The sequence below is a fragment of the Eublepharis macularius genome, chromosome 3 (genome assembly GCF_028583425.1).
Source record: "Eublepharis macularius isolate TG4126 chromosome 3, MPM_Emac_v1.0, whole genome shotgun sequence".
NCBI lineage: Eukaryota > Metazoa > Chordata > Lepidosauria > Squamata > Eublepharidae > Eublepharis > Eublepharis macularius.
The window spans coordinates 173,484,849-173,511,042 of record NC_072792.1 but is presented as its reverse complement, the minus strand read 5'-3'; the positions used below and the strand labels follow the sequence as shown (position 1 = coordinate 173,511,042).

Genomic DNA, 26,194 nt, shown 5'->3' with positions numbered 1-26,194 from the left:
CATTATATATCATAAGACTGCAAGAGATGGTACAAATCTTCTCTCATAAGCCACATGCATCTTGGATAATGAGGTCTTCTGCATTTGTGTCTACTTTATGTTTTTATCCAGGATGCATGGCTTATTCTCCTTTGGCACTAACAAGTGAGCCTTATTTCTGGCTTAGTCAAAACCAAAGAATTACACACACCCCAAAAATCTTTACAAGATTGCTGCATCTTTAAGATGCCCTCCAGCTAGAAGCAACCTTTACCAATTAGGAGTGACGAGCAAAGACATACTTGTTTGAAGAGCTAGGTGTAGAAAAAATGTCAATGGCTGGTGTAGTCATTATGCTTCCTGCTGTATTGGACACTGGCGAGGAGGCCGTCGTTAAGGAGGTATGAGGTTTCTTTGCAAGTTCTTTTAGACGTTGTTCCTGTTGGCATTAAATGGAGTTGGCATTAGAAACCCGGAAAACAAGGACTGCTTATTTGGCTGCTGAGGTCAAGCAGAACAAAGTCCACAGTCAGGCTTCAGCAAACAAGTGCTGGGTTAAAAAGGTGCATCTTTAGGACGATAAATTAGCCGCTTGCCAAATATTTATAGACACTATCACCCTGAAGGGGGATCCCAAGGAAACAAAAGGGGAACTTCTGTAAAAGCGGTCAGCCCTCTGCAACATCTAATAAACCATGTCAAAAACTAGAGTACTAGGGCCCCTTAAATCCTAATTTACTGTACCAGGAGCATCTCTAAAGAGTCAGCAACCACCACAACCTTGCTCACCGAAAACATCCTAGTTCTTTCTTGAAAAGAACCTGTGTGATCAAACCACCAGGGACACAGAAATTTTAGTCTGCTAGATTCCATGAACAAGAAGAGATCTTTATGGACCCTTCCTATTATTTGACCATGATTCACAGGAACATCGGGAGGCAGCCAAGTTGAGAGACTGACAGCATGCAGGTTCAATTCTCTTCTTCATTTTTTTCACCAAGAGAGTTCCTTTTTCCTGCCCAGACAACACCAAGGACAGTAAGTAAAACAGGAATCACTGGGTAGCCATGTTGGTCTACAGTAGAACAACAGCATTTGGGTCCAGTAGCACATTAAAACCCAACTAGCTTTCCAGGGTATGAGCTTTTGAGTGTCAGAGCTCTCTTCGTCTGATACAAGAGAGCTTGACTCTTGAAAGCTCAAACTCTGGATAGATAGTTGGGCTTTAAGGTACTACTGGATCCAAATCTTGCTCAGTATAGGAATTGCTCCTTGACCTCAGGATACAAATCCTATTCAGTGCCGAGACAAGCTTGCTGCTTTGCACAGACTAGCCCCTGTCAATGTATACATCTCCACCACCACAAACCATTCAGGCTGCATGTCTACAAATGAGAGTGGAAATCAGACTTCCTGAACAACAATTTTGGTATTTGATGGTATTTATGTACTGCTGTGATTGTTGTAGTATGATGTTGTGACCCACCTTGAGCCTGCTTGCAGAGAGGGCGGGATATAAATCCAATAAATAAATAAATAAAAATTGTGATGCCAGCCACAGCTACCTTAAACTGGGGCAAGTTTCACTCTCAGTAAGCAGGGATTTAAGCCACGGATCAGCACAAATTTGAGTTAATCAAAAACTTCCCAAACCAATAAAGCTTCCATCATGATTCTGTGTAAGAGGAGAGTCGGGAAGGAGCACAGACTCACAATAACAACCTAGGCTTTAGGTCACTGCAAACTCTGTTTTGCTTATAACATCTGAACACAGGCCAAGAATACTCCCCATGAACCGCATTCCTTCAACTTACAGTGAGTGCAAGTGGATGCCACTCCTATAGCTTCATTGAGAGAATACAGGACAAAGTGTCTACCCAACTTGGAAAACACCTGTATTTGCAGAAAAGTCATTTGGAGTTGGAATGACTCCCTGCTAGACATGAGCACGAAACAGGAAAAAACCAAAACAAGAGGTTCGTGTTTTGTCATTTTTAAAGAATCACAAACCACGAATTTTCGTTAGTTTTGTGATTCGTCAGAACCAGGGGCATTTCAACGGCCCCCTTTCACCCAGAGAGATGCCAAACTCGCAGGGAGACTTCAGCAGGTTCTCCTCCACCCACCCTCCTGTTTGGCCAAAACTGCAATATTTGACCGGGAGGCAAGTGCTGCCAGAGTGCTTGACTGAAACAGGGACCAGGAGTTGCTGGGTCAGACTCAGGAGGACGATGAAGGATTACCAGCCGCAGTGTGGAGCTGGGCTGGGAAGACGGAGTGAGGGGTGGACTCAACTGCAGGCAGGGACAGTCCCAAGAGTTTGGGATGTGGACTGAAGAAGCTGGAGCTGGAGCTGGATGTTTTTCCAAAACCTTGCCATTCATCCTGACTGAGATGTGTGTGCCCTAAGGGGTGCTCACAACATCCGGCATGTGGGTTTTGTCAGTGGCCACCTCCCCCTCGTGGGCCCGGAAGGCAGTCGACACTCTGGACCACCTCCCTTCTGTTGTCGTCCCCCCCCCCACCATGGGCTCAGGGGTGGCCCGCAGCGCCCCCTGGGCCCTAAGGGGCGCCCACAACATCTGGCATGTGGGTTTTGTCGGTGCAGAGTCCCTGCTATCTCCCCCACTCCAATTTCATTCACTCACACCTTGGGCAAAGAAAAGTGCTTACCACCAGGCTCCCTCCATGAATTATTTATGGCTTATTTTAAGAAGTTAATGAGCACAAACCATCCTGTGCCAATTGGGGCCTGCTGCTTTGTACATATGCATGCCCCCATCTATACAGACCATACTTTTTAACTTCAAACATCATGGTTACAGTTAACAAAGCACATCCACACTACCCCCAGAAAGCATACCCACCTTTAAAGCTTTTAAACGTGCCTGCTCTTCTTCTAACGCGGCTTGTTTTTCCCTTTCGTCTACTTTGGTGAGTGACAGGCCAGTGCTTGCAAGGGAAGAGACTGCATTGGAAAGGGTGGTAGCCCTAGGAAAATTTGACAGGAGGAAACCTGGTGGTTATATACATGACATGATAGGAAAAGATGTTCAAACAGGGCTTGGCTTTCTTTTATTCCTAACTCTGAGAACATGCTTTTTAAAAAAAAGCCTTTTGTGGGCATAGCATAAGCAGCAAAATTTCCAGTGCCTTTAGAAAAGGACAATACAATTTAATCACAGTGTCCGACTCCTGAAGATGATTTTATATAATATGGTTTTCTGCTAGAAAAGATACGTTTTCAAAGCCACTGAGTGGGGGAAGCTGACAACAGCTTCAGTTTCCTATTGCAAAAGACAATTCCACACAAAGCTGCCGATCATTTTATTACCATTTGGAGTGTTTGAGGATACAACTGGCAAATCCACCATTGCCACGCTTGCTTCAACTCTCTGCATTCAGGGTTGAATTTATTTGCACAAGAGGATAGCCCACTGGCATGATTTTAAAGTTACTACAAGCAGACTGCAACCTTCTGGATTCCAGAGTGGTTACAGACAGGCAACGGTTATTCAGGCTAGCTAATGGCCACACAGCATATTTTACTGACTGCTCTTGTTTAAAATGGGTCAAGAAACCCAAAAGCCTACAAGTATGTTCATTTACCATCAAGGTAAAAATTTACGATTATTGCTGTATTTCTACTACAAAGCCACAACTACAGGGCAAGACCAGACTCTCCCCCTCCCTTCACCTGCACTGCTGTGTGATTCTTTACTCTGATAAGCAGCTATGTCCTTCAGGGAACCAGAAGGTGGTGATTAGCATGGAAAGAAAAGTATGAAAAGCAAGGACTTCGACACCAATGACTGATAGTTCAAGGGTTCAAAAAGGGACAAATATTTGTGGAACAAACACGGTCAATGAAAGACAGCTGACACAGCCAAATCTTACGCTTGTCATCTTAGAACTGGGCAAATTAGCACACTGCAATTCTGACTGCTCCATGCTGTGAATGAACTCTTAGGTATGCATACAAGGAAGTGTTTGCAGAAACAAGCAGTGTAGGCAAGCCCCACTAACACTCACCCAGCTGCCAATGACAACTGTCTTTTCCACACACCCCTGGAAAGTGCCCCTGCAAAGAAATCTGCAGAGCTCTCAGAGAAAAGAAGGCACATGCTTATCTCTTCCTGCTAGGCTTCTGCAGAAGTAACAAGACACTAGAGCTACCGGCAACAGCCTCAAGGCAGGAAAAACAACTTTCCCACCCCAGGTACTCTGCAGTTCAAAAAGAACTCAGAAAAGAAAGAGTGGTATCTCATCCTTCCTGCAGGGCTGCTGCAGTACTTGGCAGGGAGGCACGGCAATGGCTATTTAGCCAAGCCAACATTCGTCGCTTCTGACTGTGTGTTATTTTCAAGATGCATGCACAATTCTAAAAGAAAATGTGTGCAACCTTGACAGGAGAAGTGCAAAAGGAATCTTGCCTGAGTTGCAGAACGACTGGGCAGAGAGCCTTGCAGATTCTTCTTTATTTAAAACAGCTTTGATGACACTTTTCGGTTGTATGCTCTCACTCTCAGCTGCTCAACACTATGGCGATTCCCTAGGCGATGAAAATGCTGAGGACTAGCTAGGGAATTTAATTATCCACTTTCCACACCTAAAAGAGAAGCCACCTAACAAGCTGCTGCCTTCCCTTCAGCTCAGCAGCTCACACAGCCTGGCCTTTTGCTTATCCTTTGCTCTTGAACTCCTGGGACTCTCTGGCAGAGCACAGGTGCAGCCTTGGTCCTCCCCTTTCTCTGGGATTCCCCGGCCCTCTGGGGTTTTAGTTTGGTATCCCATATAATCCTACATGCCTGGGGGTTTCTTCAGGGATGCAGAAATCCCCCTTATACTTGTGGGCTCGCCCCACTGTGCCGCTTTCTTGATCCATAATGGGACTAGCCAATTCTTGATCAGAAGGTACGATAGCAGAGCTTTCGAATCAGGGGGCAGAGAATGGCTTTAACTCATCGATGGCAACAGCGTTACTGTTCTGAGGTGTCGCATGATGATTTTGTTGTTTGCAAATAACTCCCTGTACTTCACTGGTCAAGTATTTAACAGATTTCAAGTATCTCTGCTCCTTTCAGTATTGTTGTGATTTCATGTGACAAGTACTAGCTTATCACTTTGTCAAAAGGCAACTGCATCGCAGTGGCAAGATGGTCATCTGAAACACAATGTTGACAACTACTCCCCAACAACTCCACCCTGCATTTTGGTACAGAAATAAGTAGTAAGTAATGCTTCCTCACAGGGTTTAGTCATCACAGCCAGAGTCACACATTCACTACCACATGATGAAATTTTAAATAGCTACTGTGTCTTATCAGAAGCCACTTCTGATACTGTTGAATGTACACTTTTCCCTGGATTGCATCCCTTTTAGGCTACAGTGTGCCACTGTATGTTTACATGCTTCCAACAGAACTCCCTGCAAACATAGAGAAGGATTTGAACGAGCAGTCTTCGGCATGTGTTTCGCTATGTGCAGGGAATACTGTTTTTCATGAGGGAGCTCTCAAATATGCATTCTTCCCTTTCCACCCAAAACAGTACAATCAAGGGAAAAATAATTATTGGTTAACACTGCAGAACATATGCAGTGGTTCCACTGTACAAAGTCCTGTCTTAAGATCAAAATGAAGAATATTTCATAGATCTTCAGAAGCATTGCACAATGTTCACTGCCAAGTACAAAATATACCTGCTTGCAGCAGTGGAATCTTTGATTTTCTTCCCTTCCAAGGACGCTAAGTGCTGTTCCAGAGCATCCAGAAGACTGCTTGGTGCCTGCAAACCAAAGAATCAGTCGCACTTCAGAAATACAAGGCCCCAAAATACCGATGTCCCCACCCCCTCCTCCAGCTTTATAACATGACACAGCATTCAGTGACACGCAGGTGAATACAGTCAACTCTTAACTGCTCCCACCCCATAAGCGTTATTACGATATTAAGTGTGTTTGGTAATTACGCAGCCGTTTCAACAGGCAAGGCCACTAATTCAAGAAGCCCTACAAGAATTAAGAGAAGGGCCCCAAGGAAAAAGGCCACATGCATCCTGAGCAATTCCTCTACGTTCCAAAGAATACAAAACCTGCCGCAAATAGTTGGGCCTAAAGTTTGGGGATGGGTGGATTAGGGTACCCCAATCCTCATTAAAAACACAGCAGCAACTACCATTTGTAAACACCAAGGTCTTCAGATTACAAGAGCCTGGAAACAGACATGCACAACAAATACATACAATTATTTACCTGAGAAAGATCTGGTATGTCTCCTCTGTCTATCCCCACTTGCTGTAACAAACAGATTTTAATAAGACATGGACCGTAACTGTGTTCGGCTGAAGACATTAATGAAGAAAGCACACTGAAGGCATTATCAAGAAGGGGGGAAAGTCTGTTTATACGCTATGAAGGGTCATATAATGCAGGCTCTATGAACTTGCTAAGAGGAAGACATTATTTCAATATGATGTGAATGGTGTGGGCTTGCAGAGAACACCAAGCTACAGCCTGTAAAGTCATTTTCTTACACTGCCTGAAACTGCGCCATGGTCCTTCACTTTTTGGGTCAAATTTTGAGAAAGGATTAACTGTCTCAAAGACGACAGTTTGCCGCTAGTTACAGCAATCGTCGCCATTGGCCTTAATCACATTTTGTTCCTCAAAAGTCAGCTGTTCACCTGCTCCCTAGAGGGCTGGAAAGGCCATATTGCAAAGTTATATTAATAAAGCAGATTTCCTGTTCAACCCCTGAAGGCAAATTGCGTACTTGGGACTGTAATCTCGGCTGGGTTGCAAGCTTGCGCACACTCTCCAGATGTTGCCACTGAGAACATCAATGTTCTTGTTATTCAACAAGAGTCTACAAGAAATGCAAGAGGGTGGGAGAAAGGGGAACAGAGGACTTTTACTCCTTCGGCAGTGCTTCCCCCTGCCCAAATGATCAACACTGGGGTAATGGGACTCTAGGCAGGGAAGGTTCTCTTCTGGACCCTCTCCCTCTCCCCCAGTAAACTTCAGGGAAGGAATAATGCTCTCTCCCTCTGCCACCAAGTTGACTGTGGGGACTGGTAAGAGGGGAGAGGGGGAACTGGGGTGCAGGAAACAAAAGCCAAAGGGCAGGCTTTTGATATTCTCTCCCCCTCCCCCAGCAGCACCAAGATACCAATACCAAGCTGTCTTCTTGTCACCACATCTTTTCCCCAAGTGATTGGGGGAAAGAGCAACAGAAGATCTAAGCCTAACAGTCATTGAATGCTGGTCTCTTGCCTGAGAAGCAAGAGAGAAAAATTCACAAACCATGTCAACACCAATTTCTGGGGGAAGGAAGAGATCGAAACATAGACATATAGATCATTTCCTACCCTAGAATTTCAGTCCAGCATCCAGGCACCAAAGCATAAAAATAGATGGGAAGCACTAACATTACCAGTTAACAAGAATTCTACTAAAGAACATGAGGTAGTTGAGTTACAATAAAAGCATTAACAACTAGAATCTCGTAACACATTTTAAAAATATGCTATGAGTGCACGCTCTAGGAGAGTAACTAAAGATCCAATTGTGCCAGAAGGATAAGATTTGAAAGCACAGAACTGTGCGAAGTTTTGCATTCTCATAGCAGAATACAAAAGTTGACTCAGTCCTTAGGCGTGCATTGATGTATCACAAGGCAGAGGCCACCAAGGATTCATTCACGTGATGTCCTTCCTGGCTTAACATTTCAGTGACTCGTGAACACTTAGATGTAGCAGTTGAGCAAGCAGTGTGAAAGACTCCTTAGACTTGAACCCAAATCTCGTTGCCTCAAGCAGCTTCAACACCACTATCATAGTTTTTATTCACAACAGCAACAGTCACCACCAGCATCCTCCGCTCATTCTGAGCGATGACTGTTCTCTGCACGGATCAGTTTTTACCTCTGCAACTTTGAGAAACTCTGAAATCCTTGTCATTCTAGTCAGGAACTTCTTATATATGTCAAGACCTTCTTTGCATTGATTCTTTTTCATGTCAAAGTATTTTTCTACAAAACAAGAGAATCGAAGGCAGGAGTCAAAATAATTTCCTGTTGACAGCGCGCAACACTAAGGTATTCAGGCAACTGGGATCAAGGATGTTCGCCAGGAAGCAAGCAGATAACCTTTGCAAGTATTCTTTGCTGTAGTAAACGTTTAAGCTCAGTATGTTTTTGTGTTGGCTGTGCAGATTAAGTGGAGTAACAACAGTTGCAAATTAAAGAACAGTGATGACTGAGTTAAAAGATAAAATTAAATTAACCTTGGGATTCTCTTTCTAGAGTGTTTCAATGGCAAGATGAAATCCTGTTTTAGCAAAAGCTGTATTTAAGTTCTACTGGGATGACCAGTGGTTATCAACCCATGGAGATCACGATCCCCAGGGTGAGTTATGAAGCCCCATCTGGCGCCATCCCGAACTTTTGCCAAGTGGCCTTTTGTGCTGTTGTCCTTATAAAATACTTTCCCCCAACCCCACAAAAAGGTATGTTATGTGGGATTGCCTTAATGTATAGAAATTTGAGTGAAGCAAATGTGTTCCCATGTTTGAACATAGAGAAACCATTTCTAGTATGCCATACAGGAGACCAACTTGCTTGATTTACATCACTATTTACTTGGTACTTTTAGCAGCAGTAGATAAGGGAGGCCATCTTTTCAATGACTAGTTTCTTTGTAAGTAACATGTAAATAATATAGAATAATTCAGTGGGCAAAAATTAATCTCAGAAAAAAAATGTTAGCTAAATTTCTGTCACGTGTCTACTGAAGACAAAGCAAGGTGCCAACCTTTTACACATTATTTGCGGGGGACAGGCGAAGCAATGCCTTGCCCACCCTTCACTTTTCTGGCTTGGAAAGCTACTCAGAATTAAAAGGAAGTCTCAGACCTTCAATCTTGATCACTTTGTAACCACATCCCTAAAGATAGAAGCAACTTAGCAACAAAATAGTCACCTTCCCTAAATAAAATGAGGAGAAAATTGCAAGCTTTACAGTTTGGTTATGTAGTCGTTGGACATGAAGAAGATTACAGAGAATTATTTTTTTGGTATCAAAATATTGTGAGCCAGCTTTGTATTTAGGCAACTGCCTATTTCTGTTTATATGTAAAGAGAAGCAGAAGCTTAAAAATGCTCTTCAGAAACGTCTTGCAGGAAATCCTCAATGAAGATTACTGTCTTGCTTACTAAGGAGGAAGAGATGTGACAGAGGAAATATTTACCCAGCAGGTTAATAATCCCTTCATTATATGCTGCAAAGAGTCTAATGGCATCTTTGAAGAGAAGCATGAAGGCAGCGTTAATTACGCCATTTGTAAGTTCATTGCTGTTGACCTGGTGAGGACATAAAAGGAAGTTAGCTGAACTGGAAAAACATCCAGTTATCTTATGTTTTCAGAACCTTGCACAAAGGCACACACACACAACTTAACATAAATGGACCATAAGCTTGCAACAGGAAGGCCAATGTAACTGAACAATCCATTTGCTGTTGAACTGCTAAAGTTCAATACACATCCCCAAAGAAACCACACACTAAACACACAACTTCAGTACTAGCACTAGTCAAGGTCACTAATACTGAAGTACTGAGTGGGCACTCTGAGCAAACCAGGAGTGAAACTAAACTGAAAGACTGTTTTCTTAGTCCATAATGACAGCTCTTTACAGCTGTGTTCTGCTACGCCACCGAACACTTACATTGAAATCAAGAAGCGCATCCATTTGGTTTTGTATAATGGGGACAGTTTTTAAGAGTTTCTCTGTGTTCATTGTTCTCATTACTCCATCAGCCCTAATATGGAGAGACAGAAGAATCCAAAATCAGGGAAAACGACATGACTGGCCAGCTCTGCAAATGCTGTGTTGCCATATGGAAGGTTCCTACAGAGTCCCGCCCCCTTGCCTGCGTCCATCCACGGAGAGCACGGCATGCAGGATCACAGGAGTCCTGCTGAAAGGAGAGTCCTCATATTTTGCAAGGATCTAAGCCCCTTTTCTACGGGCTTTCAAGGCAACAACTAGATTTGGACCTTGATAGCAACAGGGCACACTGCCTACTCGAGCTACTCAGCACAGATTTACTTATTAGTCTGCAAAACTGAGCCATTTCTATGAAGCTTTAAACAAGTCTGTATTTCCAAGATCCACCACTGAAAGTCAGACTAGTTTCTAGGAAGATAAGCAACTCGAGAAATACACACACATACTGAGATCTTTTCAACTTAGTGAAGCATTTGCTGATTTCCAAGTCAGTAGATAACTTCCAGTTATTTTTCTACTTTGAAACCCATTACCTAAACACAAAACAGTGAGAATTCATCTGTGGTTACCGGTATGTTTTTCACAAAGTTACTGTTGGTGTCTTCAACGGTTTTTGCTGCACCAAACTATAAAGTCAGATCTATAAACTTATCCCAGCACAAGATGTAGTACTGTATCTAAAGAAAGTCACACGGGGATTATTTCACCTCAGGATACTTCTACCGGAAACAAGCCTGATTGTTATTTTATATCCTGCCTTCATGGTGAACAAGGCCCCCTAGATACATTATAAAGTGCCTTGTAATGAAAAAAAGCTTTTAACTTCCCTCAAAGCATTTCCTAGAGTACGTCTGTATAAAACAAGTAGTACTGTGTTCTTGCTTCAACCAGACTGTTTAAAAAAAAAACACTTCTACATAGAGGGGGACTGCTAGTCTTCCACTGTTCTGCGTGTGTATAACTCTAATACAGACAGCAGTTGCCATTTTGTCCGTACAGAAGAATTTGAGGTAGTATCTTCACACCAACACTATGTTCAAAGAACAAACTCCCAAGGTTAAGAGAGCTTGCCATCAGACAAAGGGCAACGGTAGTTCTAACTACGAGCAGTATCCCTATCAAGATGGGGAACGGAAAGGGAGAAACTTTCAAATGTCTGAAAGCATTTTCCAGCTGGTACTGAAGGAAAGCTTTTAGAAATCTCCCCCTTTTCTTATGCTACTAGATAGGCATCAGTATCTTTAAACCTCTTTGTGTTTGAATCCCTACAGTACATGACTTTAAACAGGCCATGGCATAAAAATTCTTTATCAGGATACATCTGAGCAGACTACATTCTTCCTTCAGTCTGTCCATTTAAAAGCCTCTGCTGCCCATCTTGAAGCAGCGGCATATTTAAAAAACGCAGGAACCCAGAATTTGGAAAATACACACATTTTGACAAGACATATTTTATAAAAGCTCCATAATTCACTTTGAAGCATACGCCTGGCTGATGTGAATCAGCACCACTTCAATAAGTTAACTTACAAGGCATCTGCTTTCCTAAAAGAAAACCTGAATGTATCTGTGTGTGCGTGCGTGCACATACACACACACAAATACACAAAGCAACAGAGGAGCAAGTCATCTGACCGCAAAGTAGAACCTAGATGCCTTGGGAATAAGTACTTCGTGCAGGTCAATGCATTTTTTTTTTTACATGAAGCAGCACAAATTCCAAGAGGGACAGTACATATAAACAGCAAGGTAGATTTTAAGCGTAGCTCTTACCCCCTTTTTACTTTTGTGAAGTCAAATGCTACTTGTCTATAAGAAACCGCTTTTTCGTTCAGATACCTGCTATACCGCCGGATAAATGTTGACATATCATACCCTAGAAGGAAATGGGGGAGTTAACTCACTTTTGCATGAATTATAATGAGCAAACATTAAAAGCTACATTATGTACAGCCGTTGTTGTGTCAGAAAGTTCTACACTCGTCTTGAGTATCAGAGTTCTGAGGCAATTAAAAGCACTAAAACATCTATAATAAATGCCTTTAAGAACTGTGTCTGGCCTTCCTGTTCCATCATGCCCAACTTAAAGCTGGCACACCTCTCCCCGCCTGCTTCCTGCCACCACCCCTGCACAGACGTAAACTCAAAAGGAGCTGGATCAGGCTTTCTGGACGGTTTTAGTTAGTTCAAGCATTCATTACAACGAAGTCCAGCATTCCTAAGGAGAAACAATACTGTCACATTCTTTATGGAGGGGTGGTAGTAAATCTTAGCCCTTCAAGTGTAGTCCACCTTTCTCTCTGAGACTCAAGGTGGGTAACACAGTGTAGGGTAAAACAATCAACAGCTTATTCTACAAAATCACATGGTTCAAAGATTTAGAAGCCTTAGAAAAAATTTCTAACAGAAGGATGGTACTTTTTGCAATAACAACTTAATCACGAAGTTATACCCTCTAGGATGGTACAGCCATTTGAAATAAACCAAAGTAATTTACCTTGCAATCCGCTTTTGTCCAAGAAATTGCTCAAGTTAAACAATGTGTTTCTGGAAGCCAGATACTGGATGAAACGCTGAAAGGAACAGGATTCAGTTATTTGGCTGCAGCTACATATGCCCTTGTTCATCTCCATGGGCAGAGAGGAAAGTGAACCATGTCAGGAATCCTATAAGGTGTACCTGCCACTTTATGGCCTGTGCAAACCATTTCCATTTACAGTGGTTTATGATGTTTATATCTTGCTTTTCCAACAGTCATATCCCAAAGCAGCTTCCATTAGAGAAAGATGGCTCTCTCTGGCTTGACGCCAGGTACCTGAAGGACGGCCTCCTCCTATACTGTCCAGACCTCCGTTAAGATCCTCCCACAAGCCCAGCTCTCTGCACATCTGCCTTCAGAGGTAAGAGGACTGGAAACCAGAAACTGGGCTTTTACAGAGCCGGTGTCTTGCTTGGCACCTACACTACTCTCTTTTAGCATCAGGCCAAGATGTTTCTGTTGCACGTGAAGCTGCCTTATACTGAATCCTATCACTGGTTCATCAAGGTGAGTATTGTCTACTCAAGACTAGAAGCTACCCTCCAGGGTCTCATGTTGAGGTCTTTCACATAACCTAGGACTTAATTCTTGTCACTGGCTATTTTGGGGACTGGATCCTCCAGCATGCCAAGTAGATGCATTACTATTGGGCTACGGCCCCTCCACTGCTGACCCACACTTTTAATTAAGAGATTGATATTTTTTTTAACATCACTTCATAATCTAGTTTTAGCCGGAGAAATATTAAAAACTCGTTTTAAGCTGCTGTTTATACTGCAGATGGGTTAAATTTTTAATGCCTGGTTTTAATTAATGTCTTATGATGGTTTATGTTTTTATTATGTTGTATTTTCTCAGCTGCTTTCAGCAAGTTCCCTTAAGACACAGTAGACCATGCCATCCTGTTGTCTAGTGGCAGTCTTAGAATTGATTATGTTGTGTTTCAGCAATTCTTCAACTCTGTATTGGATCCTTGCTCATGCTATATCTTTGTAAACTTCTCTCTCTTTACCCTATGATGTTGTTTACGAAACGTCCTTGACACTGTATGGAAATGCCTGCCCTTGTCCTTGCTACTGATTGTACTAATCTCACACTATGTAATCCACCTTGAGTCTCAGTGAGAAAGGTGGACTATAAATGACATAAATAAATAGACAGGTGGCATAGAAGTGTCCTAAAAATAACTTACAATACAGAAAGACAAGACATGCCATTGGTAAGATGGCAGAGGAAGATCAGTTTGGCAGAATGTATATCACAGTTCAGCCAGGCAGAGCCGGCAGTCTTGCTTAGATGAACACAGTGGAACTCTCCTATGGCCAACTCTGGGGTGAACTGGGAAGCCAAATCAGCCCAGGAAAAGGTTTCCAGCTCCCTCCTGCCAACACGACACCCTCACTAACAAAATGCCAGAGAGCTGCTGCTACGCCTTGCCGGCCCTGCTGCAGGGCAGGGGGGAACTCTAGAACAGGTGCCCTCCACAACAGCAGCCCACCAGGATTTAACCAGCCCACCCCAGCTTTTACTCCTCTGACTAGTGACCAAAAGTCCTTAGCTCTTTTCTGTGATTTCAGGGAACTGGAGCAGAGTTCTGAAAGGGAGAAGGGAAGCAAGTTCTGTGGGGTGGAGGCCAAGCTGGTACTTCCCTTAACAAGTAGGCCACCGTGGGAACAGGTCTGTGCTCCCTCCCAGCAGTCCTTACCAACACCACAGCATGTTCTGCAGTCTCAGATCAACTTGTAAATGGAGCAGAGTTCTCTCAAGGAAGGAGGACACAGTGAGACTGAAAGCCCTCAAGAAAGGCCATGGAGGAAGAGGAGATTCCAAAGTACAACATGGATTCACTGCAGACATCACCCACGCTGTGATCAAGGAAACTTAACCTGGCATGGTATCTGAACTGACAAGCCACAGCTAGAGTTATTGCTGTGTTTCTGGGAGTCTGCTGCACTGTGAAGATGAGCTTAGGAAGCAGAGCACGGAGAGGACAGAACACAAAAGCGGGGAAGCAGCTCTAAGTCAGGGTTTGCCTGGTTCATTTTTGGGAGCTCAAATCACAGTTCTGTTTCTGAACCACAGATGGGGCTCAAGTTGTGGTCTGACATGACACCTGAATTGAAGTACGGCGTACCATACAATTATTTGCAGAACCCTTTAACTTATCCTCCGTAACCTGGAAAGGGGTTAGCATGGTACAACCAGCACCTGGAATACCTGCAGGCGCCTTTCTACCCACTTAGAGCCTCACGTTGGAGGATGAGGCTGGGATGGCAGGCAGTCATGAGATTAGAACATCTGTCATGTATGTGTTAGACTCTCTTGCTAGGCCTATGGGAAAACACTCAAGTCATTTTCAGGTTAAAAAATCCTGATGGCTCAGCTGATCAGTTAAATATAAACTGTCTGAGAGCAGTTAGGATACTGGAATGGGAGTGACAGTACAAAAATTAAAGGTTTGGCAAGTTAACCAGAATTGTGACACTGGCCTGAAGTTACTCCCTACATACACACCCTTTTATAAGAGCTACCTAGGCTAGCAAACTGTTTTTTAAATATGAATATCAGAAGACAGTTTGCTAGCCCACACACTATTTGCAAAGCTTACCAAAGACTGGATGGGAAGTCTGAAAAACCAGAAGGCATTTTAAAAACACTTTGAATGCCTTTTCAAATAAGGCTAGATCAATTCATCTGCCTACTCAGAACAATGAATAGGATTATAAGCATTAAAGGCTGGCCACTTTAGACACTTAGCCAAACAGTCAACAATTTAAGCATGTGGGAAGTGACACTTCAGATGACTCACATCAGACCCATTCATTCCTCAGACTTGGGCAGCCACAACTTCCTTTTGCTACATTGATCCAACCCTCAAAGCCAAAAAAAGAGAAAAGATGAACAGTATAAAGGGGACTTCTGTAATAGCAGAACACAAGGCGAGGGATTGTTCTAAGCAGATCCTGGAAGGTAAAGTAAACAGAGGGGAGAGGACAATAGTGTTCTCCAGATGCATTCCCTCCTCGCAGGAAGCAAACTGCTGTGACATCTGTAGGCAGCATTAACAGCGTCATACCAGGAGATAAAGGGAACTTCCCCCTTTCTTCCAAGAACGACCGCACCCATAATGGTAATAAGCGAATCACCAGAAAATCACAGCGGAAAGCAGGGCTGCTGGGAAGGCACCACTGTGGGTCACAAGTCTAATTAGCCCCTCAGAAAAAATTACAAATGGCACCAACTTGAAAAATTACAGGTTGCCACTTCACATGGGGGCATGGAATTCTTTATATTGTATAGGTTACGAATTTATGCTATCTAAACATGTTCTCCACTGCAGGAAGAGCAGACTAAAAATCTAATAAAAGAAAGAAACGCACCCACGTGTGGCTTAAGGCAGGGAGATGAAACCCAAAGTCTTTTAAGATGGTTTATCACCAAGATATTTTGCCGGTTTGGCTCTCAAACAATATGTGCTAAATTTTTTAGGTCTCCCAGGACAACTTTAAAGGACAAGTCTGCTCCACACAGGGAATTTCTGCCCAATGAGCAGGATTTCAGAGCCATCTTTACTTTTCCAATCACAGCATCAGCGTCACTCAACACTCTCACCTAAGGGGAGGCCAAAGAAAGTCACATATCTTACATAAGGTTACTGCTACCATCTATGACATGTTCCCTTTAAAAAAGCATCTCAGGTATGGGTAGGAAGACTTCTTCAAAGACCCTGGTAGGCACTACCCTGATCAGAGTGGGAAATACCAAGGGTACTCTGGCCAGAGGCCCAACTCTGTACAGGGCCACTTCAGGCCCTGGCTTCTTGTTATTTTTTTAAGCTTTGCTTGTTCTACTGATTTTTTATAATTGGCGTGATTTGCTTTTACTCACTTGGTTTTGTTTTAGTTGTGACCCACCTAGAGAGGCTATGTACAATTTTTCTAAATTAAATAAATAAATTATAATACAAAAGAAAACAAAAAACAGCTGCTAAGTGATTTGTTTCATTTTAGATTTAGAGGACCAGGGAAATACGCCTTGCCTATTACATACCGGCAGGAATAGGGTGTCCTTATTCTGTGGCAGAAAGCATTACATTTCTCGCCTGCACGGTTTTCTGGGCTCACTTAATTACCATATAAAGCAATTTTACCTGTGATCTATTTCAGGCTACATCTCTTCACACAGAAACCATTGTTTCTGAAGTCTCACCTGGTATTGCCGTCTTTCCCATCTTTGTGAGAATAGAACTAATTAAAAATAGCACAGGCCAGGATGATTGTTCACTTCCGAGACTTTAATAACCAACATTTTTACACCAACCCACACCAGCATTTCTGACATTTAAGTTGTCTTTATTTAATTTTTTATACTGCTACACTTTGTTTTGCTAAGGAATATGCAGAAAGCCCTCCCTCTTCAGACCCCATTCATTCTCACAGGTCAACCCGAGTAAGTCATTCACACTTGCAATTTTGGTTTGCAGCATCAGAATTACCTCATTGCCGTACACCATTAGATGGTGAGTTGTGATGAGTGACTTGAATACCACCACCCAGCTACTGTTTGTTGTCCTTTCAAACAAGCTATCTGCCAACTGCGGGATATTCACGTTCATCTCATTTGTGCACTGTATTAAATCTGCAATATAAAAGAAGGTTTATTGGTATTTTTTAAAAGTGCTATTCCATTTGATAAGCAGCAGGGATGGGAGAAGAGGGGGGAATGTCTTATTGCCTGCTTTTTCTATTTACTGCCAATGGATTGTGCAATTTGGGCAGGGATTCCCAAACCATGCATCACGGCTCAAAAGCAAGTCATAGCTCTTGCCAGTGAGTTGTGAGGCTCAGAGAAGTGCACGGCATCATTCTGCACCAGCTGTAGTTGGACTGACCTCAAGATACACAACATTGGTGGAAGACCACCAATGGAAATAAGCACGCACTGTATCATATCTAGCAAGTCTGAGAATACTCTCAAAAACCAAAAGAAATTATTTTATGATAGCTGCTTTGGTAACAGCATTACAAGGTACTAGTGCAACCAACATCAGATTTTTTTAGGTACAGCAGCATGTAAGAAAGAAGATATGAACCAAGTGGTTTGGATTCAATGATTTTTGTGCACAATTGGGTTCTTGTGCAAGCGGAAGGGTGAAAAAGCCTAACAAAACCCTATTGTATTTCGTTAAACGCACTGTACACAAAACCACTTTTCTGCTTGTAAAAGACACTGTAAAGGCCATTTCTGGGCGCTATAAAGGGAGGAAAGTGCTAGGTGTTGCACAAGATCTTGTGCAAAAAGAACTGCATTCAGTTGAGTTACATTTCCCCTTGTGCATCACTGGATCCCAGCCTATATCTACTATCCTACCAGGTCTTCACCAGAAAAATATTATTCTAAACAATACAGCATGAATGGCCACTGATCTTCCTGACTTCCTCTGCCCCCTCTGCGCACTCTTTTCCAAACCTGAAAAGGATTATTCCTGGGGACAAAGGACCCACATGAAATAACACCCAGGTAGATTGGGAAGTTGCAGTGGAGACGGAGCAAAATTGCACCCTCCTGCCTCTTCTGTGAGCACAGCAATGGTGACAGAAGAGGAAGAAGGGAGCTATTTCATCTCCCTCTCTAGTGCAGCCTTCTGATACTCAAGGCTATTATTATACATGGGGTTTGTGATCACAGGAATAAACTTTTTCAGGTTGGAAAGGACTACAGGCTAGAGGAGAAAGCCAGGAAGCTTCACATCCTCACATTCAACCCAAGGAGCTCTCTTAGGAGATAGTCTGCAGTTCTGTTCAGACATTGCCTTGGATCTACCAGTGTGTTTCAACGGACCTTCCTGCCTCACCTCTCCCACTGTAGCCCAAATGCTCCCCAAAATGCTGCTCCTGACAGATGAAGGATCTCTAGGAACAATATGATACTGGCGTTCTGAACGATAACGCTGGCCTAATGTGTACACAGTGGCTCAAGCCCAGCCATTTGTCTTGGAGCCGACAAATGGTGATCCTCATAAGCAGAATCAAGGAAAAAAGTCAGTTAAAGCATTTGTCCACTAGCAAGAATCAGACTCTACTACAATAAGATTTTCTGCAAAGTTAGAGACTTGGTGCTTGGCAGCCACAGAAATACTTAAGCGATTTAGCAGATTAGGAATGTTAAAGCAGCATTACAGCCATTTAAGCTAACTGTACTGCCAAGCTTTCGTTTAATGGTTTTAGTATTATAGAGCCCAGGAAGAGGTGGGGGCGGGGGGGGGGGGGACAAGCTAACAGCAATTGGTCTATAGAAATGTGGAAGTCATCCTTAGGTTTCAGCATTATACAACTTCAGTAAATGCAGTCTTAGGAATGAATCTTCAAAAAAGCTCACTGGAAAGGTATTCAGCGTTTCCTTAACCAGCCCAAATAGTTTCCTGTCTTCCACTTTCATGACCAAATGACTTGGAAGATATCCAACCACTGTTCAATTGTATTTTTTTAAATGTGCTATTATGTAAATATTGTTTCAAGAAGTTAAAAAGCAAGGAGTTTCAAGTCTTAGCCATACACAGAGCTTCACTTCTGTGCAGCCTTAATAATATGAAAATTTGTAAAAATAGAGAGGTAATTTGAAGCCTTTTGGCTTAAACGTTGTAATTCACAGCTACGAGGTTTACATCATTCGCACCTACAAAGGCCGAAGACATGCAAGCCAAAGCCATTCGTTTTGTGCCTGGTGTCTGCATATTTTTCTGTGTTTTCACTGCAGCTCCGTACAATGTTCCCATTCATATCCAATCACTGCACTGTTTTGAAAACTCCCGTTTACCAGTCTCTAGAAAGGAAGTTAACGCATGTGCCCTCCTCACCTTTAGACCGTTTCAAGCAAGTCGCTTTTCAGGAGCTCAAAAGGTAATACCACCAGCAGCAATTAAAAAAAACTCATATATCTGGGGCTTCCGCACATGCTGAGAAAGCAAGGGTTCTACTTCTGTTTAAACTGGACATAAAGAAAACCTGCAGTGCTCTAGACCCACACACCGAGAATCAGGGAAGAACCACACACCTATGCTCACCACAGGGTTGTATGAGGTGGCATCTGTGTGTCATTCCACCCCTCTATTCCGTAATGTTAAAGCTGCTGAAGCAAGCCAATGGTGTGTAATTCCCTGACCCCACCCTCCCATGTGTAATATCACAACATAAACAAGTTTATTTGAATATTACAGAAAAAAAGGGAGGGAAACTTGACATGATGAAATGTTGAGGTGCAGCCCCATGTCAACACATTCTTTAAATAGTTCTTATGAACTCAAGTTAACCGTTCAAGACACAGAAACGCTAGGACTGCTTTTAACTCCTTGAAAAGCCTTCAAATCAGCATTTGGTAGGTATATCCAGTTTTCAGTTTCAAAGGAAATAAGAAATGCATTTGACCATCATCTAATAAGATCAATGTAAGGTACTTGGGAACATTTTAAGCCAAATGTGAAAGGTAAAGAAGTTCCCACCAACTGAATCCATAGGGCAGATCACAAGACTATATCATGTTTTTAATCTATATTTCCTCCAAGGGCCTCAGGATAGTAGACACAGATACCACCCCCCTCCTCCATTTTATCCTTCCAATGAGCAACAGGCCGAAAATTGTCCATTCAATCGCTCTCTACACGAGACATCTTACATGATGACACTCAAGTGTAGGGAGATGCAACGTTAGTCAGGAAGCGTTGTTTTAAAAGATAGCCAGTGGAGATTGCTCCTCAGAGGTTTGTTAATTTCATCTTCATGTCCAGGAAGGCGCAGTCAACTTCACCTTCCCTTCTGGAGATGAAATTAATAAACCCTCTGAGGAGTGATCTCCAGCTCTGTCTTTTTAAACTACCCTGGTGTAGAGAGGTGAAACTGACAGGGCCTTTGGCTCTGCCTTTTTAAACTACACTTCCAGGCTAACATTGCATCTTCCTACACTTGAGCGCCCTCATGTAAGATGTCTAGTGTAGAGAGACTCACAGTTTCATGGCCAAGTAGGGAATGGAACCCATGTCTCCAGCACACTAACCACTATGCTACATCTCAGTTTAAAAATCACTACAGAGACAGCTAGGATCAACACTATCACCCAACAGGTGTTCAGCAACTGGGGGCCCTAAGGCCAATTCCAGCCCTGGAGAACAGAGTGAATGGAGAGATGCACGTGTGCAAGGGAGTTTGTTGGCAGATCATTCTGAGAAGTTAGGGTGAAGGGTGGGCAACCTCCCATTAAGTCACCCCACCAGGCTAGTTGTTGACCAGGGAGAACACCAGATCCTACATTCAAAATAAAATCTTCACTTCAGTTTAAGAGTATATTTCTAGTCTCTATGGCTTTACAAAGAGAAACTGGTAGGAACATATGCCAGAGATACCAAATGGGGTGGGAGGAGAGAAGAGGGAAAGAGAACCACACGAGAGCCAAAGGAGACTGGATATCCAAGAGCCAGGCATTGGGGGCTGTAGTTCAACACGCCGTATCAACCCATCAAGGCTAGCAGCAGAAACGCACAAAGAAACAATACACATTTTAAATTCGACAACTGGTTTGAACTGCAGAGCTTGCAATTGCAGAGTATGGACAGCCATATAATTACACTTATATTAACAATGAACAAAGACCAGTATATCTGAGCATCCTTATCAGCCTCCTGCTGCCTTTCCATCTGGCCCTCTGTACTTATGGACCCTATTCATTTGGTTCCACCCTGATTTTTTTAAAAAGAGAGTCTGGATACAACCACACCTCTGTGAAAGGTATCAGCATGACAAGTATTCTAAGGGATGCAACTGTCCGAAGGGCAGCAACAGCACAACACCCAGCAGATTCCACCTCTTCAAAAACAGGGATAGAGATGTCTGCAAAAGCACTATGTTTATGCAAAGCTCAAAATATTTTGTTACTCTAACAGGACCTTTTTTCTTTTACCATAAACTTTGAGCCACAGGCTTTTTATTGCTCTTTTGCACATGCCTTGCACTGCCTTTCCAATACCCTGTTTCTAGACAAGGGCTTGTAACGGAGTGCTTATCCACATCTCATCAAGGCTTCCAACTGTGCAGATTAAAGATTTTATCTTATATTCAGAGCTGCGTTTAGACCTTGAAGTGAGACCTGAAAAATAGCTTTTGCTCCTTTTAGAGAAACTGTCAGTACAAAACAATTTATAGGGTTCTTCTTACGGTACTCTCCCCACCAAGACACAGACTCTTCTTAAGAGTTTGAGTTTTATTAAAATAAACTCTAGTCTTTTTAATAAAGAAAAGCCATCAAAATATAAATGTTTATTAAGATAAAACCTACAACGATAGAACAGAAAAAGGCAACAAGAATGTAGTCTTCTAAGATTTCTCAACTAAATCTAAGTTTAAATCAATCAGATTTACTATGAAATGCAATGAAGTTCCCATAACGCACGTTACAAAAGTAAGTTTCTCACCTAGATCTTCATGACATTTCTTTCAGATCTGCTATCTGGAGTAGCACTTTTATATGTTATCTTATGCAGAAATCTTAAGATCTTTTTCATGTGACAGCATAAACTATGACTGGTTTGAGATTTAATTAATTATATTTTCAATCATGTGACATTCTACCAAGCCAAAAAGCGACACTATGTCCAGCTGCAAGATAAGTGAGATAAATCAGTAAAGATGACAGAAAAAAGTGAGCAGATAATCACTGGTCCATTTTAACAATTAGAGAACATTTATCTGATACTGTTCAGTATTTTTAATTGGCTGGCAAAGATGAAAGAACACCTGTACAGCATGCTAGAAAAAAACTACAGTAAAGTTCACAGAGTTCACTAGAATACATGTGTATCCCTAAGTATAACGTGCTCTAATCCATATTTCCCAGGCAGGCTGAGCAGGGAACTTCCTGGAAGAAGTGAAAGCCCCCTCCTGCCCTCATTCAATCTTTACAGCAACTTCAGCAATTTATTTTGACAGGTACCAACAGGCAGCACTGATGATTGAAATGTGTTAGCCACAGACTGTGTCATGAAAGACAGGGCACACGAACAACTCTAAGTTCCCCTAGAGTGCAGATTACAGCTCACCAGCCAGCTTACTGCTGGCAATGTGCCTCTCTCCCAGGTGAAGAAAACAGCCTCAAGAGCAGCTTTCAAAAGCAGTTCAGGCACACATACTACGACATCCCAACATTACTCTTATCAAATATATTTCCATTAGCTAGCTATGCCACTCCAAAACTATTTAGCTAAATGCATGGCTCTCCTAGCCCTGACCTGAATAGGCCAGGAGAGCCTGATCTCATCAGATCTCAGAAGCTAAACAGGGTCAGATTTGGTTAGTAATTGGATGTGAGACCTCCAGTGAAGACCAGAGTTGCGAGGGAGGCAATGACAAACCACCTCTTGTTAGTTTCTTGCCATGAAAACCCCACCAGAGGTCACCAAAAGTTAACTCTGACTTGAGGGCCGGATTTCATTTTCATGCGCCTCTTAAGAGAAGTTAATTAGTTCAGAGAAGCAATGGGTTTTTTCAACAACATTTCCCTAAAAGCCTTTCACAAAACTCCTGGCTTATTTTTTAACTCTGGCAAAAAAATGTGATAATATAAGTTTGGTGGAAAAGGATTTCCTTGTAGCTTCCAGACAGGAGTTAAGTGTTGTGTAATGGGTTAGACTTTGACCAAGGAGACGTGGTTTCAAACTTCTGCTCAGCCATAAAACTCCCTGGATGATGACCTCGGGACAGCCACATGCTCAGTTCAACATAGTAAGGAATGATAATATTAAATAATTGCCCTCAGCTTCTCCAAAGAAGGGGCAGGAATATTTCAGAAATATAAACGCAACAAGAAATGAAAGGGTACCTTCAAAAATCTGTATGGGTTTATTTTACCAAGTATGAGATTAGTTTTGGATTGAAGAGAACATGTACATAACAAGGATCTACGCCACAGTAAGACTGAGACTAGACTAGTGCAGTGTACTCTACATAGGTCTCCCCTCAAGTCAACTCCAAGACTCCACCAGGTACAGAACGCTCAGTTATTATCAAGAGCTAGGCAGAACATACATATTTCTCCCATTCTGCAGTCACTCCATGGGTTGCCCAACAGGCCACAATTCAGAGTATTAGCTATCACATACAAAGAAAGTCCTTCATGCTCTTAGTCGCTCATAACTGTAGGAACACCTATTCCCCCCATGCTACAACATTCAGGGAAGGGGCATGGCTCAGTGGAAGAGCACCTGCTGGACATGCAGATGGTACCAGGTTCAATTGCAAGCATCTCCAGTTAAAAGGATCAGGTGGTAGGCGATGTGAAAGGCCACTACTGGAGAGCCACTGCCAGTCTGAATGGATAATACGGGCTTTGATGGACCAATGGTCTGATTCAGTATAAGGCACCTGCATGTAAGTGTATTCATAAAGTTACTCCAATGTCTCCATATTAGTTCAACCTTTCAACTGATTTCAATGGAAGCTATGCGGTGCCGTAAGACACCATGAGTGGAAATGTATACTCATGCCTGAACACCTTTCTGTTTCCAGTACTAGGAACACATGACACTTGCTGTAACATAATTTTTATGTCTGCCCTAGGTTATAAGATATGACCCGTATCACTGGGAAGCCTGGGAAGCATTATAGTAGGGTGACAAAACATGCTTAAGAACTAGAAATAAATATAAATTAAGATGCTCAAAATTCTAACAAGAATTTAGGAATGTCCAAGGCTGAATACCTATCACTTAAAGCAGAACAAGCATTCTTTAAAATGATGATTTAAATGATGAGTTGAAGACTATATGCTCGGTTTTGTTTGGTACAAGGTAAAGCAACAATAGTAGTTATCCTGCATTTGGCTGAGGTTAACCAGAATACTATGGGTTTAATTATTCTGCTGTGGCAACCTTTGTGTCCACTGAGAAGAAGGCAACTTGAAAGGGATTCTCCCAAGGACATCATGCCATATCCACTTATGTTCCACTGACCATACCACAATATCACAATGACAATCAATGGACAAATAACTGGCTACTCAGAGTAGGAATTTAAATGACTATCTGATCTTTGCACACTACTGTGGTATGAAAGGAGCAGGAATCCAGCTGCTTTTTAACGAAGAGATTAGAACGGACCTTTGGACACTTACCGTGAAGGGTCCTTCTCCTCTGAGGAAAGGAGGACGTCTTGGGTGATTCCCACCATCCAATCAGGGAGGCAGGAACTAATTTTCTTCCTCTTCCTGTCTGGCATGTGGGACACCCTCTCTCTTCAGTTCAGGTGACTCCACAAAGTAGTAACATTGAATTTATCATTCAGCAACTGTCAATACTGAGAGAAAAAACTCCTGTTGTGTTAACGTGTACTGTAAATAAAGCATAACCCGGAGGAGGTAGAAGAATGAGGCAGCAGAGTAGAGGAGGACGAAGATCCAGGGAGGGCAAGATGTCCTCCTTTCCTCAGAGGAGAAGGACCCTTCATGGTAAGTGTCCAAAGGTCCGTTCTCCCTCTGAGGTGGAGGACATCTTGGGCGCTTCCAAAGCAGTTTCTACTTTCTGGGTGGGATGTGGTCTTTGTCCAAGATCATGCGCTGCAGTACTTTTCTACCACAGGTGGTATCCACAGAATATAGATTTAATTTGTAGCATCCCACCAAGGTCGAGATCGACGACCATGTTGCTGCCTTGCAGACTTCTTCCACAGAAGTGTTCCTCTGTAGTGCTGCATTGGTAGCAGCGCGCCTCAGAGTGAGCTGTTATTCCCTTAGGAACCTCTACGATGAGAGCTTTGTGAGCTTCGATAATGTATGTTTTGTTATTGGCACCTATGGCTGTTGAAGGCATTTTCTTCCCCAAATAGGGGAGATATAGAGATGAACAGTAAATCCAACTTTCTGATTTGTGCTGTTTGGGGCAGATAGGACTTGAGCTTCCTTCTGACATCTAGATTGTGTCAAAGCCTCTCCCTAGTATATTTAGGATACAGGTAGAAATATGGTAGCCTTATCTCTTGCAACCTATGGAATTTGGAATAGACTTTTGGAAGAAAGGTGGGGACAGTATGAAGTATCACCTTATCATTGTGAAAGATACAGAATTCAGGTCTGACTGGTGGTGCACTTAGGTCTGAGATTCTTCTGGCAGATGTGACCACAATAATGAAGATAGTCTTCATGCTCAGCCTTCTCAGGGGAACATCCTTGACCACTCCAAATTGATGTTTGGTCAGGGCTGTGTAAAATGCCATGAGGGTTTTCCAAGAGGAATAGAAAATTCTGACTGTGAACTGTTTTCTGGATGTTAGGAGAGTGTGGGCCACCTGTCCGGAATATCCCTATTTTAGGAAGATTTTCCTTTCTATTTCCACACAGTTAAGCAGAGCGAGTCTAAATGAGAGTGCCAAATCATTCCCTGCCGTAATGTGACCGGAGAGGTTGGTAGGATGAGGGGTGGAGATATCACCATCTGTTGGAGTGTGGAAAAGCACAGTCTGCAGAGCCACCAAGAGGCAATCACTAGCACTTTGCTCCCTGTTACTTGATCCTTTTCAAAAGTTTGGGTATTACTGGTAAAGATAGTAATGCGTAGTGGAGGCCTAATGACCACTGCAATGTCAGGGCATCTGCTTGTGAGTGGAACAAACCTTATTATGTACCTTGGTAGTTGATGGTTGTGTTGGGATACAAACAGGTCCATGAAAGGTGTTGCAAAGTGCGATGTTATCCATTAGATGAGTTCTTTCTTAAGGGACTATTCCACTTGCTGAATGGTCTACCTGCTCAGCCAGTCTGCTTGGACACTGGATATGCCTTTGCTCGAGACTAGGTGACCTTCCTCCCACGTAAGTATCCCTGTCGCCTCCTTGTGCCACCTCGAGGTCTTGTA

The 26,194-nt window shown here is 42.8% G+C and overlaps 1 protein-coding gene across 6 annotated transcripts in view; it reads right to left on the bottom strand.

Annotated features, from left to right (window-relative positions):
* PICALM (phosphatidylinositol binding clathrin assembly protein) overlaps positions 1-26,194 on the bottom strand; it is a 71,101-nt gene that overhangs the window by 24,220 nt on the left and 20,687 nt on the right. For all 6 annotated transcript variants that reach the window (XM_054974652.1, XM_054974653.1, XM_054974654.1 and 3 more), the window contains exons 2-11: positions 16,802-16,944; positions 12,265-12,340; positions 11,541-11,643; positions 9,705-9,798; positions 9,227-9,338; positions 7,903-8,009; positions 6,233-6,274; positions 5,681-5,766; positions 2,847-2,970; positions 282-418 (exon numbers count right to left, since the gene is read on the bottom strand). In XM_054974652.1, coding sequence (XP_054830627.1) covers positions 282-418; positions 2,847-2,970; positions 5,681-5,766; positions 6,233-6,274; positions 7,903-8,009; positions 9,227-9,338; positions 9,705-9,798; positions 11,541-11,643; positions 12,265-12,340; positions 16,802-16,944 — 1,024 coding nt within the window. The remainder of the gene's footprint in view (positions 1-281; positions 419-2,846; positions 2,971-5,680; positions 5,767-6,232; positions 6,275-7,902; positions 8,010-9,226; positions 9,339-9,704; positions 9,799-11,540; positions 11,644-12,264; positions 12,341-16,801; positions 16,945-26,194) is intronic.